At 39.5% G+C, this 17,597-nt stretch overlaps 1 protein-coding gene across 1 annotated transcript; it reads left to right on the top strand.

Moving 5' to 3' along the window:
* Window positions 1–9,653: 9,653 nt before the first annotated feature.
* LOC149794425 (uncharacterized) lies at window positions 9,654–15,957 on the top strand. The gene is made up of 2 exons (XM_089966568.1): window positions 9,654–9,805; window positions 14,461–15,957. The coding sequence occupies exons 1-2, from the start codon at window positions 9,803–9,805 to the stop codon at window positions 15,451–15,453; spliced, it is 996 nt and encodes a 331-aa protein (XP_089822694.1). The 5' UTR covers window positions 9,654–9,802; the 3' UTR covers window positions 15,454–15,957.
* Window positions 15,958–17,597: the final 1,640 nt, after the last annotated feature.

Below are 17,597 nucleotides of genomic sequence, written 5' to 3'. Positions count from 1 at the left end.
ACACTGGCATTACGGTGATGCCCTTTGCGCGTGAACCACAGTTTAATTTCTTCTTCGTCTTCTCCTAACATGTCGTCGAAAATGACCAAATGGGTTAGACGGGAGTCAGAGACGATGCCGTCGTCTTCTTTAGGAATGCCTTCCACAAACACGATGGAATCGCCTTGACTTTCTCGCAAGAGGCTGTACGCCGATTGCCACTCTTTGTAACACCACACGATTTGTTGAGGGGGTCGATCGATCAAATGATGTTTATGTTCGATCAAACGTTTGACGAATTCGGTTTTACCCGAACCGCTAGGTCCAGCAATGAGCATGTTAAAGGGATGGCGAAGATACAAAGCCTCCCAACTGGCACGATCTAAGTGTTCGTCGATGACTTTGACAGTAGAGGAAGAGGGAGCAGAGACAGCAGAGGTAGCCATGGTGTGAGAAATGTCACTTGTGACACGAAAAACAAACAAGACAAGAGTTTATATACTTTTTCAGAACACGTTTATTGAATGTTTCAAACATGAATACGAAAGACAAAAATACATAAAAGCCAAAGGCTTAAGTACAAGAATAAAAGGCACATGATAACTATGAACGTGGAATAAACACAAGTGTGTGTACAACATGTTTTGGGTAAAGTTCTAACCAGTTCTATAGTAGGGGGTAAGGTCACACAAGTGTCCTCCCGAAAGGGTCTTTCAGGCCTGTCCACGACAGTCCTGTCCTGGGTGACGGGTTCTTCTGGCACCGTCACTAACGCAGGTTGAAAAGTAACTTTTTTCCTTGAATAACTCTCGTGCATACTGGGCCACCTCTTGTGTCCAAGCCTCAAAACCCTGGTCTCGGTGATGTCCAACATTTGACTCCTAACCAATCTGGTTTCTTCTTCGTCAACGACATGGTAAGTTACTTCAATGAACAATGAACTATCGATCTTGCCTAGGGTCCCTTTTCATATACAGACCAATACCGACGTGACCATACGGTAAGGTGAAGTGATTGGGAAGTCGCACTCGCTTCTGGTATACAATTTGATAGACTTTTTCCAAGGGTCGACTGACGATGTGGTGAGTGGGTAAACGTACAATCTTGTTCGGTTGATAGGTGGTCATTTTAAAGTTTCCATCCTCTCCCGATTGCAAGGCTTCTTTCAATACCCCAAAGTTGACCACTCGACTGGTACGATGATTCAGAGTCAGTCCTTTCACTTTGCACGTCGTGTGCACTTCTCCTTGTTTGTCCCGGTATTTGTAGCCGTAATTTTTGGGACCACCACTGACGAAACTTAGAATCTTGTCGTCGGGATGCTCGTCTGTCCAGGCTCCTAAACGGTCTCCTTCGATGTCAGGGTGCTGTTGAATCGGGTGATGGATGTAAATGCAACTGTCCGTGTCAAAGTACAGGACGCGTTCTTCTAACAGTTCTAAAGCTTCGTACAATTTTAAGCGAGCATGAGCTGTCACGTAAGCCGCAATGATGACATTTCCAAAAGGGTCGTCTTGTACAAAGTCCAGATCTTCTTCGTAATTGACCAAGATCAAATCCTCTCGAACGAGGTCCACGTGTTTCATGTATTTGGTTTTGTCGTGAATCATCTGGAAGTAGCGGGAAGGTTCTGTCAAATATTCCGTCTTGGGTAAACACGGTCGTTGTGCCATTTTACCCCACAAGCAATTTAACATCACTTTGGCAAACGATCGCCTGCCTTCGTTTTTTTCGATGTGGTCTAAAGAGATGCCTTCTTGTGCATAGTATTTCTCTTTGAATTGTATTTGGTCTTCGGGAGTGTGACACCAGGAAGGATAGCCGCTGGCTTCTTGTTTCAGTTTCAAAAAGGCATCCACGTAGTCGGCGAAAATGCCTTTCTGAGTAGGGTCACCCTTGTGGTACTGTTGTGTCTTGGGAAAGTGGCAAATTTCGTACACTTCTAACAGTTGGTATCCCATGTCCAGAGCTTTGAACAATTCCACGCTGACCCAGGTTCCCGTCAAGGCACGTTCTTCCTGGCTGTGATGGCAAGGTTGGTCCTGGTTGCACGTTTCGGCACAAGTACGGCACAAGGGAAACATCAGTTTGCCCTGACAATGGTGAGGTAAGACGGGATGGTATAGGTTCGTGGGAGGCAAAACTTTACACTTGATCAAGCCTTCGTATTGTCGAATGTTTTTCAGGTCGATGTGTTCCGTCAACAATTGCGGGTGCCCTACAGGAAAGCGACAATATTTGCACACGTAGGGATACAGCGAACACACGTCCAAGTATTTGATTTCTTCTCCTTTCTCTTCGTCGGCTTGGTACAGCAAACAGGTGGCATTGGTCCTTCCTCCGTACAAACTATCCCTCGGGTTCAGCGGGTCCATGAACTGGTAACTTTCCACGAGGCGTTTAAACTCGGAATCGGTTTTCAAACGGTGATCGTACTCGTGTTCCCACATTTCCACCACTTGGTATCCTTGCTGTTCTAACTTTAGGCGTCGCTGACAAGTGTCCTGGTACAAGTCTTCCATGGTTCGTTGCAAAAACTGATTTTTAGTGTCACGGTCAGGGTAGCAGACGGGACATCCCTGAAATAAGCAACCGTTAAACTCGTACACGATCTTGGGGTTTTCTAAGTCCCAGCCATCGACCGAATACGTTCCGATGGTCTTTTCGCCTCCTCCGTTGCGGGCATGCTGAATCCATTTGTCTTCCTTGTCGCACAAGTAATGTAACCAACGTAGGGCTTTGACCGAGTATTGACGCTTGACATAGTGGGTCGTTTGAGGACTGATGACAGCCACGGTGTTTTCAGGCATGAATCGTTGGCGGTACACTAAGGAACACGCTTTGGCAATGGTGCAAGATTCTTTCAAAGGATCGACCCCTCCGTGTTCCATGAACAGTTCTCGAAATTTTCCACAGCAACGCCGTAAAATGTCCACGTCGGAACGACAATACTTTAACATTTCTTCCTGAAAGTCGAAGGGGTCAGAGGCATGAGCCTGGTACCAAGCGTAGAAAGCTTCTCGTTGTTCGGTACGCATGTTGTCGGGGTCGTAATAGTGAGCCTCAGGCAAATGGGGTAGAACGGCATGTTGATTGGCTTCCGTATTGAAAAAGTGTGGAAAGTACCCTTTAGCCATTTCTGTCATTCCAAACGTTTTAGGCATTCGACTCAAAGACATGGCTAAGTAACTCATCGAATCTTTAAACTGTACTTGTCCCACTTGCATGAAAATGATTTTGGCTCCGTTCAAAATCACTTTAGGACGTTCGGTGCCATGTTCCGTATAGTACCTCAAAAGAAACTGTCCATCGTATCCGGAGAAATTGTGAGCCATCACCGTGGCATGACGATGACAATCTCCGTAACGTTCGATGTCCTCTTGGCTCCACGTCTTGTCGATGGGGTTTAAGACCCATCGGGCAAAATCGGCTAACGTGTTTGGTCCTCGAAAGATTTTTTCACGCCCTCCAGGAATCTTGCTGCAGTGAGGGCAATGACTGAAGATAGGTTCTTGAATGCACTTCTCGCACGCTCGATGAGCTACGCAGAAATTAGGAATGTGAATGCCGGTCTCTTGCATGCATTCGAAATCGAAAAAGATGAAATTGCCTTTCTTCTTGTGACCGTCCTCTTCCTCTGGTGGGAGTTGGTATTTTTGCACGTAGCATTGGTGTTCCAAGTCCACGATGTGGTGACAAATGTGACATTTTTTCTTTCCTCGACATACGTGTGCCTTGGCATTATTGGTAAGTATGCCTTGTCCACAGGTAGGGCACAATCTCAGGAGTTGACAAGCACATTTCTTCTGTGAACCTTGTGTTTTCAAATGTTGTTGGTAACATGTAGGACTGACAAACGTGCGCAAACAAGTCGAACAAGGCACTGGTCCTTCGCTCAGACAGGGTGGAGAGGCCAAACATCCTGGGCATTTCATTCCACAATGCTTGTGTTGCTCTCGATTGTTATAACCATAGTCACATTTCTCACAATAATAACTGTATCCCAGGAATCCAGTGATACTGGTAATGGTATGGAAATGGTCATCGTGATGATAGACATGAATGTATTTTCCGTCCTTAAAATCTTGGCCTCGAAACAACAGAGTTCCACGCATTTCTTGAGGGTGCACTTTCAAGGTGTAGCGTGGAGCTAGGGCATCTTGCAATTTTTGCATCTCAGGAATGCCACAGGGTGTGTCTTTGGACAGTCCGGCTTGTTGCAACAGGAGTTCTGCTTCATTTCGTTGTTTGGCTCGATCGCATCGTTGAATAGTTTTCCAGGTTCTTTTCCATTCTACCGTGTCGTTCTTGTTGGCATAGGTTCGTCCCACCACGATGGCACGGGCTAAACACATCTGGTCTTGAGGGTTGTTAATTCGGACAAGACTCTTTTTGGTGTTGCGAAGGTCGTCCACCAATAACATCTTTTTGCATCCAGTTCCTTGAGGAGGAGAGACGTGGGCCATTTTCAGTGTGGCTTTACCATCCGTGACGTCAAACTGGTCATTAGATTGTTGCACCTGTTGTATCTTGTCCATGACTTTGGAAGGGGTCAGTTCTGCGGGTCTGCTAAACTCGATCCAAACAGGGGATTTCAAACCGTCGTGATCTATGGATAGTGTCAAGCGATCGTCTTCTTTGGCTTGACATTGTCGCTTGAGTGCGGTGAGCAAAGAATCCCACATCTCGGTGATAAACCCTTCTGCTTTCTCCAAGTGTACGTCGGCCTTGAAATCTTTAAACTTCACCGTGTAGGTGTAAGCCGTGGTTCTAAATTTTCTAGAGGAGCGCTTTTCCGTCTCTCGAATGGAATAGTACTTTTCAGGGTTGACTAAGGGTGGTGAACTTGGTTTAGAGGGTTCGGAATCTGGTTCACTCATGTCCTCTTCAAAATCACTGGCATGAATTTGTGCCAAGATTTCAGCTTTGGTACGAGGCGATAGATCACGTTTCTGCCTCTTACTTTCTTCTTCTTCTTTCTTCTCGAATGAATGGGATCGTTTCATCTTGAGTGCAAAACGTCAAATGACTCAAGTTTAAACACCATAGACTAATTTATAGTCTTGGCAAACCAGCGTATATAAAAAGGGTGTGTGTCTTGTCCTTTCACTATTCATTTCACTCTCAAGCTGAGCACAACAATGGAAGAGACTACCCAGATGGAACGTTTCGTCAGAGCTTTGCGAGGGGTCATTAGAAAATTCTCTTCAGACCAGCCGACGGACTACTCTCCTTCCTTTCGAGATAAAAGTCAAGATACTTGCTATATCTGTCAGAAGAAAGGGCATTGGTCTTCAGAGTGTCCAGACCGTCAAAAAAAGAAAAAAAACAGGGGCTAAAAAAGACAAAAGTCAAGATACCTGTTATTATTGTCAAGAAAAAGGACATTGGTCTCCAGATTGCCCAAAAAAGAAACAAGAGGAGTCAGAAGAAAAGAAGGATTCTTCAGAAGAAGAGAGGGATTCTTCGGAAGAAGAGAGGGATTCTTCGAAAGAAGAGAGGGATTCTTCAGAGGAAGAAGAGGAAGAAAGAAGACAATTCTATTTACAAGAAGCAAAGAAACAGGACAAGAAAAGAAGAAGGGAAGAAAATGAGGAAAAAACGGTGAAGAAATTAAAAAAACAGAGAGACTAAACAAGGAGAAAGAAGAAGTCAATGAACTTTTAATTAAAGTGTTCTGTGGTGAATTGTGAATTGGATTGTAAAAAAATGGATAAAAGAATACATGAATGATATAAGGTAAGTGTCTTTGAGTTCTGATTTTAAAATAAGAAGCTACACTCACGCACTCATACACAGACACGTACTATAAGGTAAAATGGGTGGGGTTTATTCTTGAGTTATTGGCAAATTGAAATTGTATTTCTTTTCGAGAAATGTGGGTGGCCCTGAAAAGGGCCTTTTTATTTTGGTGTAGGGGTGAGTTTAACCAATCAACTTTAACTGCCTTAAGCCTTTGCCACGGCCAAGGCCTACTTCTGATGATTGGGTTGAAATCACTAAGGGTGGTACGACAGGCTTAGTCACAGGGTTGGCGTGTTTAGCTCGGGAAGGTCGTATTCTCTTCGGTCGTGATAAAGAAGTCTGATACATTTGTTTCAGACTTCTTAACTCCGCTAAAATGTCCAACAGTACCGTAGCCGTTTGATTTTCACCCTCTTGTTTCTTTGCTGCTACTTCTTCTTGCTGTTGTTGCTGTTGTTTTTTTCTTACCTCTTCTTGTTGCTGTTGCTGTTGCTGTAGGAGAAAAGCTTGTTCCGCTTCCTTTTGTCGTTGCATAAATTTCTCCAATTCTTCTTTCTGTCTCTGTCTAAAATTCTCCACTTGCGGTAATGAAGAAGGTAACGAAGGTTCCGGAACAAATTCTTGCGAGGTAAGAAAATCCACAAAATCCCAATGTACCTCTTCTGAAAGTAAGTCCGGGTTCCCTTGGGCAGTCTCCCCTGCTGGTGCACCCCAATGGATCGTTTTCTGAGTTTCCGTCATGTTGAATCACTGTCGCATAGATTGACTGCACACAAGCGCTAACGAATCTATATAGACCACGTGACGTCACAGACTGCTCTCTTCGGATTGGATGCGAGCTGACTGAATTTTGTAACGCGTGTTCGGATTGGTAAATGAATTCAATCCGTTTCAATCCTTCCTGTACCTATAAATAAGCGCAGTTCTCTGCATTGATTCACTTGTTCTCGTCGCTTCAAGATGTGGACCGATGTGCAATCTTCTACGCTTGTGTCTTCCATGATGTTCCGGACGGACATGCTCATGTATGTCCGAGCCAAGTGGACCGTTGTCCACAGGACAAACACCAGCCTGTGGATACGTAGGATCTACGTTGAAAGACAAGGATGCCTGAAAAGAGTGCTGATTTACGGACCAACAGTGAGACGTAGCCTAAGGACAAGAAGAAGACCAATGCGGTACCATTTATGTTAATGAATACATTAACATAAACCCAAAGGCCCTTTTCAGGGCCAGCCATATTTCTCGAAAAGAGATAGCCTTTCCATTGCCTACCCTTTTTTAAAATTTAAATTTAAATTTAAATTTAAATTTAAAAAATTTTTTAAAAAATCCCAAAAGCCCAAACTCTATTCCCCATGTTAATTTCCCCTTGTCGCTAGACAGACCCACACTATAGTTCCATGTTAAATTCCCTTTGTCGCTAGAGTGACCCACGATTTTTCACCATGTTAAATTTCCCTTGTCGCTAATCTGACCCAGGGGTCTCTGTAATGCTAATTCCCATTGTCGCTAATGTACCCCACTTAACTACTTGTGTTGAAGAGAAAGAACATAAAAGTACAAGTAACATGTATGGAAGAAAGATATCAAACACATTTCTGAAAAGGATATAATTTTTATGTCTGGTAGTTTACAAACAAAAGTATGGCTTCTTGTGACTTTTTTCAGCTTTAGCATACATAATACCGACACCCTTTGGTTTGTACTTCAGAAACAAGTTGTAAACTAGTTGTGATAAAATTATGCCATATTAAAGTTATGGCTTGCGAAATAAAGAAGCAAAACTATACATCCCTGGAAAGCAATATCTTCATTTGCATTTGATTTTCCAAATTACTGTTTTCCTCCGTTGTTATCGTCCCACTATCGTCACCGCTCTACATTTCCATACTGCTAGATATTACTACACTCACTGAGTTTTTTCCATATTTCCTTTAAGTTTTTGTACATGTTAATGAGTTCCATATTTTCTTTCTTTTTATACATTTTAATTTGGTCTAGTTCATTAGTTAGTTGCAGTCAAACTTTTGTCAAGCAAGAACTGCATTACAACACATACAATATTTAGCGTATGTTTTGTGTGTGTCTGTGGGTGTGTGTGTATGTGTGTGTGTGTGTGTGTGTGTGTGTGTGTGTGTGTGTGTGTGTAAGTGTGTGTGTGTGTGTGTGAGAGAGAGAGAGAGAGACAGAGAGAGAGAGAGAGAGATATTTGGATTTTTAATGTAGGTTTCACAACTCTTCAGTCATATCACTACCATGTCTGCAGTGTGGCAGTTTGTAGTAATGTTTAGTACTGGGGCATCATGCCACAGACATGTAGCATGGTGTCCCACCCAGTCACATTATCCTGACACCAGGCCGACCAGTCCTAACACTAACCTCTTAATGCTAAGCGCCAAGCGAGGCAGCTGATATAAAATTTTTATAAGTTCATGGTATGACTTAGCCCAGGTTCGAACCCGCGACCTCCCGCATTCGAGGCGGACGCTCTAGCAACTTAGGCCACCGGAGCGCTAGCATATGTTATGTTCATTTTCCCTTAAAACAGTTACATAACATATCGTGATGTTTAAGTGAAAGTGGCTTGTTTGGAAGGGGATATTTTAGCGGCTGTGACTTGTCCGGAACAGGCCACACGAAAACTTTATGGAATGTCAACCTACGTAGAATCCAGGGGCTAGATTAAATAAGCATTGTATTATATCAGTGCGTTAAAAATCCAAATCACACACACAGACACACACATAAATGCCCCTTCAGAGGTTGAGAGAGGCACGGGACACTTTGGGAGTTTGAGGTCCCTAGACCCTAGTTAAACTGAGATTTGGAAATGAATATAATGTCAAAACAAGCACATATAATTTACTATAGAAAGATTTTAAAGACAACTACGTACACAGCGAATTATTTTCAGAATTGTTTATTCCAAACGCGTTTTTCAAAGCCCCTAAGTGTTTGAGGCCCGGACCAAATGCCACCCACACCACCAGTCCACCTCTGATTGGGCCTGGTTATCTCTTTATGCTTTTTGATCGATTGAATTAGAGTAGCGTTTTTCACAGACCTTACAGAAAAGTCGGAGATCAGTTTTATCTTCATTTCCTATGCTTGGAATGATGTAACAGATGAGTAACTCAATAATAATAATAATAATGTTGGTAGCAGCATTTGAAAAGACCAACATGTACAAATACAAAATGTGAGCATAGGTTAACATGATATGTTTGTCACTATAAGTGGACCACAGTGGCTCGATAGATGAAGTAATACAGTTCAAAGGTTGATTTGTGTTTTTAATAATGCTCCTCTTATTCTGCAGGCCACTTCTATGTCGTATCTCAAGGATTGATGTGTCTATGTTAAAGTCCAAGTCATACCTCAAGGCTTCCTGTATTTATTTTAAAGTCCAAGTCGTATTTCAAGGGTTAATGTATCTATGTTAAAGTCCAAGTTGTACCTCAAGGTTTCATTGATCAATGTTAAAGTCAAAATTGTATCTCAAGGCTTGATGTATCAATGTTAAAGTCCAAATCTTGTCTCAAGACTTAGTGTATCTATGTTAAAGTCCTAGCCTTGTCTCAAGGCTTGATGTATCTATGTTAAAGTTAGTAGATGAACTATATGTGTATAGTTTGTGTACCTTACATGTTCACTCAATACAGGAAATTGTCTCATTTAAGAATTGTTCAAACTGGGGTTCATATTGCTCGATTATTGATTGAGCATTGATTGATTGGTCAAACAGTCAAGACTGATAAACAGCGCTATAATTGGATAGGAAATATGTTCCTTTCCAAAGGTAAGACACAATTTCCAAACGGGTTTGGTAACCTGATAACTGTGTAGTACGCTAGGAACACCTTTTTGAGGACAGAAAGGTATGTATGCTATGAGAGTACTGTATTAGTACCCTGACGTAGGCAATGAAACGCTTGCCTGATCACACGAGCCAGTTGACATTGTGCACCCAGTCAACGTGGAATTCCAGTCTAAAAGTTGCTTTAAAAACGCCGTAAGCTCAGATGTAATCCGGGACCCATGAAGTTCGGTTGGAACTAAACAAATTGCATACAGAATGGTAAAGATTCTGTCTGTCTGTCACTCTCTCTCTCTCTCTCTCTCTCTCTCTCTCTCATTAGCGATGATCATATTATGAATTTTCATCTGTGTATTAAACATGTTGCTTCCACGTGGGAAAGGTATACAAGATACGTTTGACAGGACACCGTCATGATATCAAATGTGTTCTGTACCCCTATTACTCAATTAAAACATATGCTTAATGATACGATGTAAGAAATCACCTGTCCATCTTTGTATGTACGCCAGAAATGATTTCGCTTACTTATGTGCTGGATACGCAGCTTCCATATAATCTTGTTAACAATTATATTCTCTGTTCAATACTTCATAGTTTATTTTCTCAAGTAGCCGTTAAGATCCCGATTGTTCATCCTTGTATTTATATGACTGAGTGTACTCTTCGTAATCGGGAAGGAATAAATCTCTCTCTCTCTCTCTCTCTCTCACACACACACACACACACACTCGAAGTGCGTATACTCGTTGTCAAACAGTCAGCACTTCAATCGATGATCATGTTCTATCCTTATGTAGTGTTTTCACACAAGGCAATGACAAGGTTTGGTGTCATAGCATAGATACCTTTGGATTGCATGTTACATGCACTTATATTTAATGTCTAGTATATGTTTGGTGAATACTTTCTAAGAAATGATGCCCCGTGTTTGATAATTCCTTTAAGCGATGAATAAATAATGTATTCCATCTCATATGCACGTTAACTGTTGCTTCCATGTGGAGAAAATAAATAGAAAATTATGGCCTGTATCGGTATTGATAATGAAGGTATATTTTGTTTAAAGTTTGTCATTATCACTATGATTTAGTTTATTAACACCTTATTTTGAGTGTGGTTCATCATTGGTAGTATTTATATGACCGCAATGGATAATCATCCAAATACTTTTTATATGAGAGAAACAATGGCCGCATTCGATAAAGAATTTCGTAATACGTATATTGTGTTTACCTCTGATGCTAATGAGATTTAATGTTACTTCTGTGTATGTTGCTAAACCGTTTAAGGTTATTAGCACTCATAAAACTGTATCTCCATTTCATCATCAATGTTCGTCGTATATGCATTTATTTATGTGTGATCATTTCTAAATTGTAGGATTTTTCTCACCTTTGATTACTGTACTATCTATTTTTGCTGTAATGTTGATTGTACTCTTCGTAATTTACGGAGGAAATAAAGATATAACTCTAACTCTCTCTCTCTCTCTCTCTCTCTCTCGTACAGTATTTGCCGTTTGGATTAAATATTTAAGTTATGAAAGCAGTAAATATTTTTCATTAACCAGGTTCAACATGTACCTGTTTTTAAGATACGAGATAAGTAATTTATTCACGCTTCTGAAACTGTTGATAAGAACTTCTTCTGAAATTATCTAAATGTATTTAGGTGTAACAAATCTGTGGTCTTAAACAAAGTAACCGAAAAAAGCAAACACCAACAAGTTTTGTAAAATTCAAGAAACAATTTATTTCCCGAAAATACAAGTGAAACTACTAAGAAAGAACTTAGATTATTGCGAATTTAATCCCAAATAATCCTAGAATTACAGATGCAAGTCATATTGAATAAACTTTAGCGGTATTCCAAAATAAATTCGAAGCTGGAAGTGTTGATGTGCATGTGGTGGCCTGTGTCGTAGTGATTTGCCAGCATCCTTTTTTTGAATCACAATAATATTATCCAAGAATATATCTTTGTCTGTATTCACTATAAATTCCAGTTAATGTATCTGTCCAAGAATATTATGATGAGCACTATGTATTTCATGTGAATAAATATTTTGTATAAATAAATTCCAGCCCGAATAAAATACTGGACAGGACAATAATACAACTGCTTCTGCTCAGATCTTAAAGTGCGAATGAATAATTTATAGAAAAACTTGATTAGATGGTCCTCCACTTTACCTCAGGTCACAATTAGCATTTTCTTAAACCAAATATTACCTAATGAAAACTTTCATTCTGGAAGGTTATAAATGTTTACAAGATAAAAACATAGTTATAATTAAAAGATATGTTGCTAAATACATAACGCGGAACACACCAGACATACCAGGTTCACCCATAGGGGAAGTCTAATAACCTAGACCCAGACCCAATAAACATGCTTACTTCAATTGATAATGATCCTTATAACAAACCCACACCCGTAGAGAAAATATTAGCTGTGTTTCAGTTGTTTACAGGATTTATAAAATCAATGATTTTGATCAGTACACAACGAACATGATCCTGGACAAGGTTAGCTACAAAATACAACTCCACACAACCCACAGCAGACCACGAAACAACAAAAACTATAAATAGAACTATCAAAACAAACAATGCGAAATAAATATACATATAACAGGTACATTTCAAAGTTAGAGTGGCGACCCTAGATGAATGAGTGCATGGGTGAATGTCGAGAGCATTACTAATATAAAATGAATTGGGTAGAAATAGCTAAAGTGAACGTGTGTTCTCACAGTTATGTTCTATAACTATATATTTTTAAATCTACCTTCGATTTTTAGAAAACATAACACTTATGTATTTTAATTCAGCACAAGTGTCTATTAGTTTCTCACCATTGTAAACCTATATTTATCATCTTTTCGTGTGACAAAAATCAAAATCTTTGTTTTTGTAAAATCGATACTCAATTTCCATAATTCTGACTATTCGCAAGACGCATTTAAATTATGTTGACACGATTTTTCGTCAGAGCTAAAAATAACAGTGCAATCGGCATAAAGTAGTATAAAAATTCGAAGGAAGAAAGGCATGTAGTGATCAGAAAAATGAAATTGCACACTAATGCACTCATTTTCTAACATATTTTTCTAAGTCATTGAGATAGATGATAAATATAATTGGCGAAAGATTTCCACCTTGCATCATCCCGTACTTATTAATTGCTACTGCATTATATTACCCAAGAAGGTTAATGCCAATTTAATTTAAAAGACCTAAAGAAGTAGTCCTTTCTTCTTAAAACTGGATGATTAAACTGATTGATTATAGCTACACAAATACGATTTTGGGTCTGCCAATCAAACAGTCAAGGACATAAGCGACAAATTCATGTGTTTATTCAAAAGTTTCATTATACCATACCTGGAAGGAAAATTACAAAGGTGAGCTTGTCCTCCTTTTATACAGCATCTCTTTCCTTAACGACACTAAAAGTGAGAAAACAAATGCTAAGATGAAAACTTACAATAGAAATGACAACAATAAGCTAAGAATCAAAGTCTAGATTGATATATGTTTTAATTCTTGAAGATGTTCATGTTCGTAGAGCATATAATAATTAGTCACCTTCCTAGAAGCTTTGTAATTATAACTATTAGAAATCAAAGTACGAAAAATACACATCTGCAAAGCTATCCACTGCATATAATTAAATGAATATTCTTGGATTTCCTTTCCGAAACTAATATGTCTATGGCAATAAGAGCTCTGTCTAATTCAGGCGGGAAAATAATTATGTTTGGTAATTAACTTGCGTTAATAATCCAAATGAAGACATTAATGGCATTTCTTGAACAGATAAAATATATCTTCGAACTTAGATTTTAAATCGATAATTGTGTTTAAAAAGTATAACAACAAATCCAAATAGAGCGGACATAAAGGTCGATTAAGCATTTTAAAATTAAATGTTTTGTTAATATGTAAACTTGAGCCTACCCTTGATATTCAACTTGATCTTCATTTACAGCTTGTACTTTTTTATTCAGTTGGCAACATACAAATATAGCGAAGTATTGTTGTGTCGATGTGGCTTCCCTTAATTACTAAAATGTCTAAAAATTACTAAAGCTATCTTTTAGATAGTTGAGTGGTTAACATTCTTGTTTTTCATCTCTATGGTTTAGAGTCTGAACTGTGGTATGGTATCTGTGTGTGTGTGTGTGTGTGTTTCTGTGTGTGTGCGTGTGTGTGTGTGTGTGAGTGTGATTAGGATTTTTAACGTAGCTTTAACAATTTTAAGTCATATCGCTACGATGTCTGCCGTCTGGCAGTTTATAGTGATGTCTAGCATTGGGGCATCATGCCGCAGACATGTAGCATGATGTCCCACCCAGTCACATTTTCCTGGCACCAGGCCAACCAATCCTAACACTAACCTGTTAATGCTGAGCGCCTAGCGAGGCAGCTGTTAGTACCATTTTTTGTAAGTCTTTGATGTGACTTGACCGAGGTTCGAACCCACGACCTCCCGCTTCTGAGGCGGACGCTCTAACCACTAGGCCACCTGAGCAGTGGTTCGGTAACTAATCTTGAGCAAATATCAGTGCTCTCATGCCTTGATTAGTGGGTTTCGCTCAGTGGAGTAAAAACTCTCCACACGAAATTACGTGTACAGTGAACGGGGGTGTCATGTGAGGGCCCAAAAGTCATATCATACATGCGAAATTGAATTGGGAGGAGTCCCAAAAGTAAGTTTTCTAAAAGTTACGGGGCAGAATTACTTGCTAAGCTACTGGTTAATTTTGTTTATAACGTTGCACCGGTTGCAAAGAAATATCATATCGCCTCTCGCTTCATATAGAATGTATAGTATTACATCGACATAAAAAAAACTTGAGTTGACATTTTTTGCATCAACCGTAATACTTTTTGCATTTCTCGTTACAGATAGCGCTCAGTGTGCTTCTGATTCTTGAACTCTGTTCTATGCAAGTTTGGACGCAACTCACTGAAGAGGAAATCGGATATTTTACAAGCAGGAATGTCAGCATAACTCCTTACAACGACACACATCTTCTGTTCATACATAACGGAATTCCTAATCATGAATACGGACCGTTTCCGAACGAACACAACCCAAATAATGTCACAGAGCAACGACACATGTTCTACATCCGTAAAACACCGTTAGCTATAGACTCACCAATGTGCCTCTCCCTCGGTTCAATCGCAATGTCCATCAACGGAATTCCTCTCTACAACCCCTATTCCGCAGAAGGCTTCAACGCAGTTGAGGGTGAATGTAGAGAAATATTTGACGTCTGCAATGGACACCCGTCCCCAGACGGCGTATATCACTATCATCAAATACCCAACTGTTTATATAGCCAAGCACCCGACCAGTTGATCGGTGTCGCTTTGGATGGTCATCCCATATACGGACCTTTGACAAAGGATGGGACAAATCTAACCTCTGCTGATCTAGATGTCTGTCATGGGCGATTTGTCAACGGAAAGTACGAGTATCGCATGACTTACGATTTTCCTTACATCCTAAGTTGTTTTCATAGCTTTGGTTTAGTTCAAATGGGTGGTAATGGATCTATGGTTGGTGGTATGCAGCAACCACCAGGGGGTGGTATGCCACCTCCAAACGGCGGGATGCAACCACCAAATGGTGGGATGCCACCTCCAAACGGAGGGATGACACAGCAACCGGTGAATAGAACTTGTATCAGAAAATTAAACTGGGAAACTCTGATTTGCTACGCCGACTGTAAAGACCCCTCCCTCGGATGTGATAACAAAACTACCACAACAAGTTCTGGTAAAGATTTACTCATGGATGGAATCAGCGGGACGTATGGCATAGCACCAAATAACATTGTGCTTGCAACAATGATGTGCGTAATTATTTACTATGCAAATATACTGTCTTAATGCTATGTTTCCTATTTATTTTGTACGAAATGTTTCCAAGGATATTCCAACTGTAAATCTATTAAATATCAAAACAATTTGTTTTCACAGACAGACAGACAGATATTTAGAGAGATTATAAGATTACAAGTTCTTTATTTGTAATTAAGGTTACCTCCTGATAATGGTATACTATTAAAAACAGTGTTATTTCAAAGAGAAACACCAGATAATATACATCTGAACTCAATAGAAATAGGTCATTCTAAGTTTACCCATATTATATTACTTACATACAACATCCTACATACATATATTTTGCTCGCGTTGCATGTATTAGGATATTGCACTCATTTGTACGTATTTCAGAAAGCGATTTCATTAAGGTAGCACTGAAAGCATAGCATAGATAGTATTCAAGTTGACATATTATAGTTTGGTGACGGCATAGTAAGTCTCGTCAATAGATGTACTTCCGGGTTCTTGCCAACCAAGGCAAATACAGTTTAACTTGAATCATTGGAATATTTTGTTGTTCCTTTTGTCTCCCTAATTCAATCATCGGAAATGATTTTAACGCGTCTTTTCAAAGTATCTTTCTAAAAATAATATATGGTAAAGAGAGAGAGTGAGCGAAAGAGAGATAAATAGTAGATGTGTTCACAGAACGTCATATATTTGATATTATATTACTTTTTTATTTAAAACGGAATATAGAATTATGATATTACCTCCTACTTTATGGATATTACTAATTCCAATTAAAGATATCTTTCTTTTAAAAGACACTTTGTTTAAACTTGTGTCTCTTTCACTCATAGAATTCACCTTCCTTTCTCGTACACAATAATCCCCCCACCCCGCTCTCGCCCTCTCTCTCTCTCTCTCTCTCTCTCTCTCGATCCATCGATCGATTGATTTCGATCTCGACATGCCAATTACGCGACTGTATTCACACGCTAGCGGACAGAGCGACGTACGAGCAAATCTGAAACCATGTAAAACATGTAATTCATTCCCAATCCACTTTTGCTCTGCCATGGAGCTGATAATTGTTTTTACAAAAATATTAATTTATAAAAAGTGATTTAATGACTGTATTCAGTACCCATACTGCAGCTGAGACAGTATAATGGAATGTGTACAATATAAAGGCTATATTAGCCACCCGACTTAGCCAATGCAACGCTTCTTTGCGTACATGACCCAATTCGTGACATTGTGGCAATCAGTCATAATGGAACTCCCGTGTAGAAAATTGGTTATAAATAAACTAAAGCTCAAATGGCAAAAATATTGATCAGCACGATTTAAGTACGTTTGGAGCTAAACACAGCACTTACAGACTTGTATACCCACCTAAACATATCCACATCTCTATCTGTATGTACTTTTCTTATACATGCACGCGCACGCATATAGAAAAATACCCAAATGCATCGTGACCACCGCGATGGCATTACTTTTTATATACAAAGGAACACCAAATCAGTACTCGGCCTTGCATACTGCAATGTTACACTTGTTTCGTGATTATTCAACAAGTCAGACCAACTAAAATTGTCCATCAGCGCTTAAATAATAATTCTACACATGCGTGTTTGATGTCCCTGACAAACAAGATGCAATAAGATGGCCAATATCCTACCTTGATTTATTTAAACGGATACATACTCAACGAAGGAATTGAAAATATTTAAAACGAAAAACGAACATGATCTAATGATCTATTTTTTACATAATGTTCTACTTTTTAACACGAGTTAACACACGACTGAATTACATAATATTCCATTCTTTTTCTTCCCTTTTACAAGGACTTGAGTTTTCTCGGGAAAGTATTAATTTGGTCATGGGAGTACACACACGCACGCACGCACACACTCTATCTATCTATGTATCTGTCTATCTATTTATATGTCTGTCTGTCTGTCTATATATCTATCTATCTCTATCTATCTATCTATCTATCTATCTATCTATCTATCTGTCTGCCTGTCTGTCAGATAGACTTGGCGACAAATAGCGTTTGTCATTCTTTACTCAGAAAAGATGCTTCCTTAAGGTATTTTTTTAAATACTTTTATTGTAAATTGCGACGAATGTTTGTCGGGATACTTAAACAATGTAACAATAACCCCGATAATTAGGTTTCTAGTCTTTAC

Source organism: Sinohyriopsis cumingii, chromosome 8, assembly GCF_028554795.1.
Source record: "Sinohyriopsis cumingii isolate HCF-2022 chromosome 8, ASM2855479v2, whole genome shotgun sequence".
Lineage (NCBI taxonomy): Eukaryota > Metazoa > Mollusca > Bivalvia > Unionida > Unionidae > Sinohyriopsis > Sinohyriopsis cumingii.
This window is presented reverse-complemented; position numbering and strand designations above follow the sequence as displayed.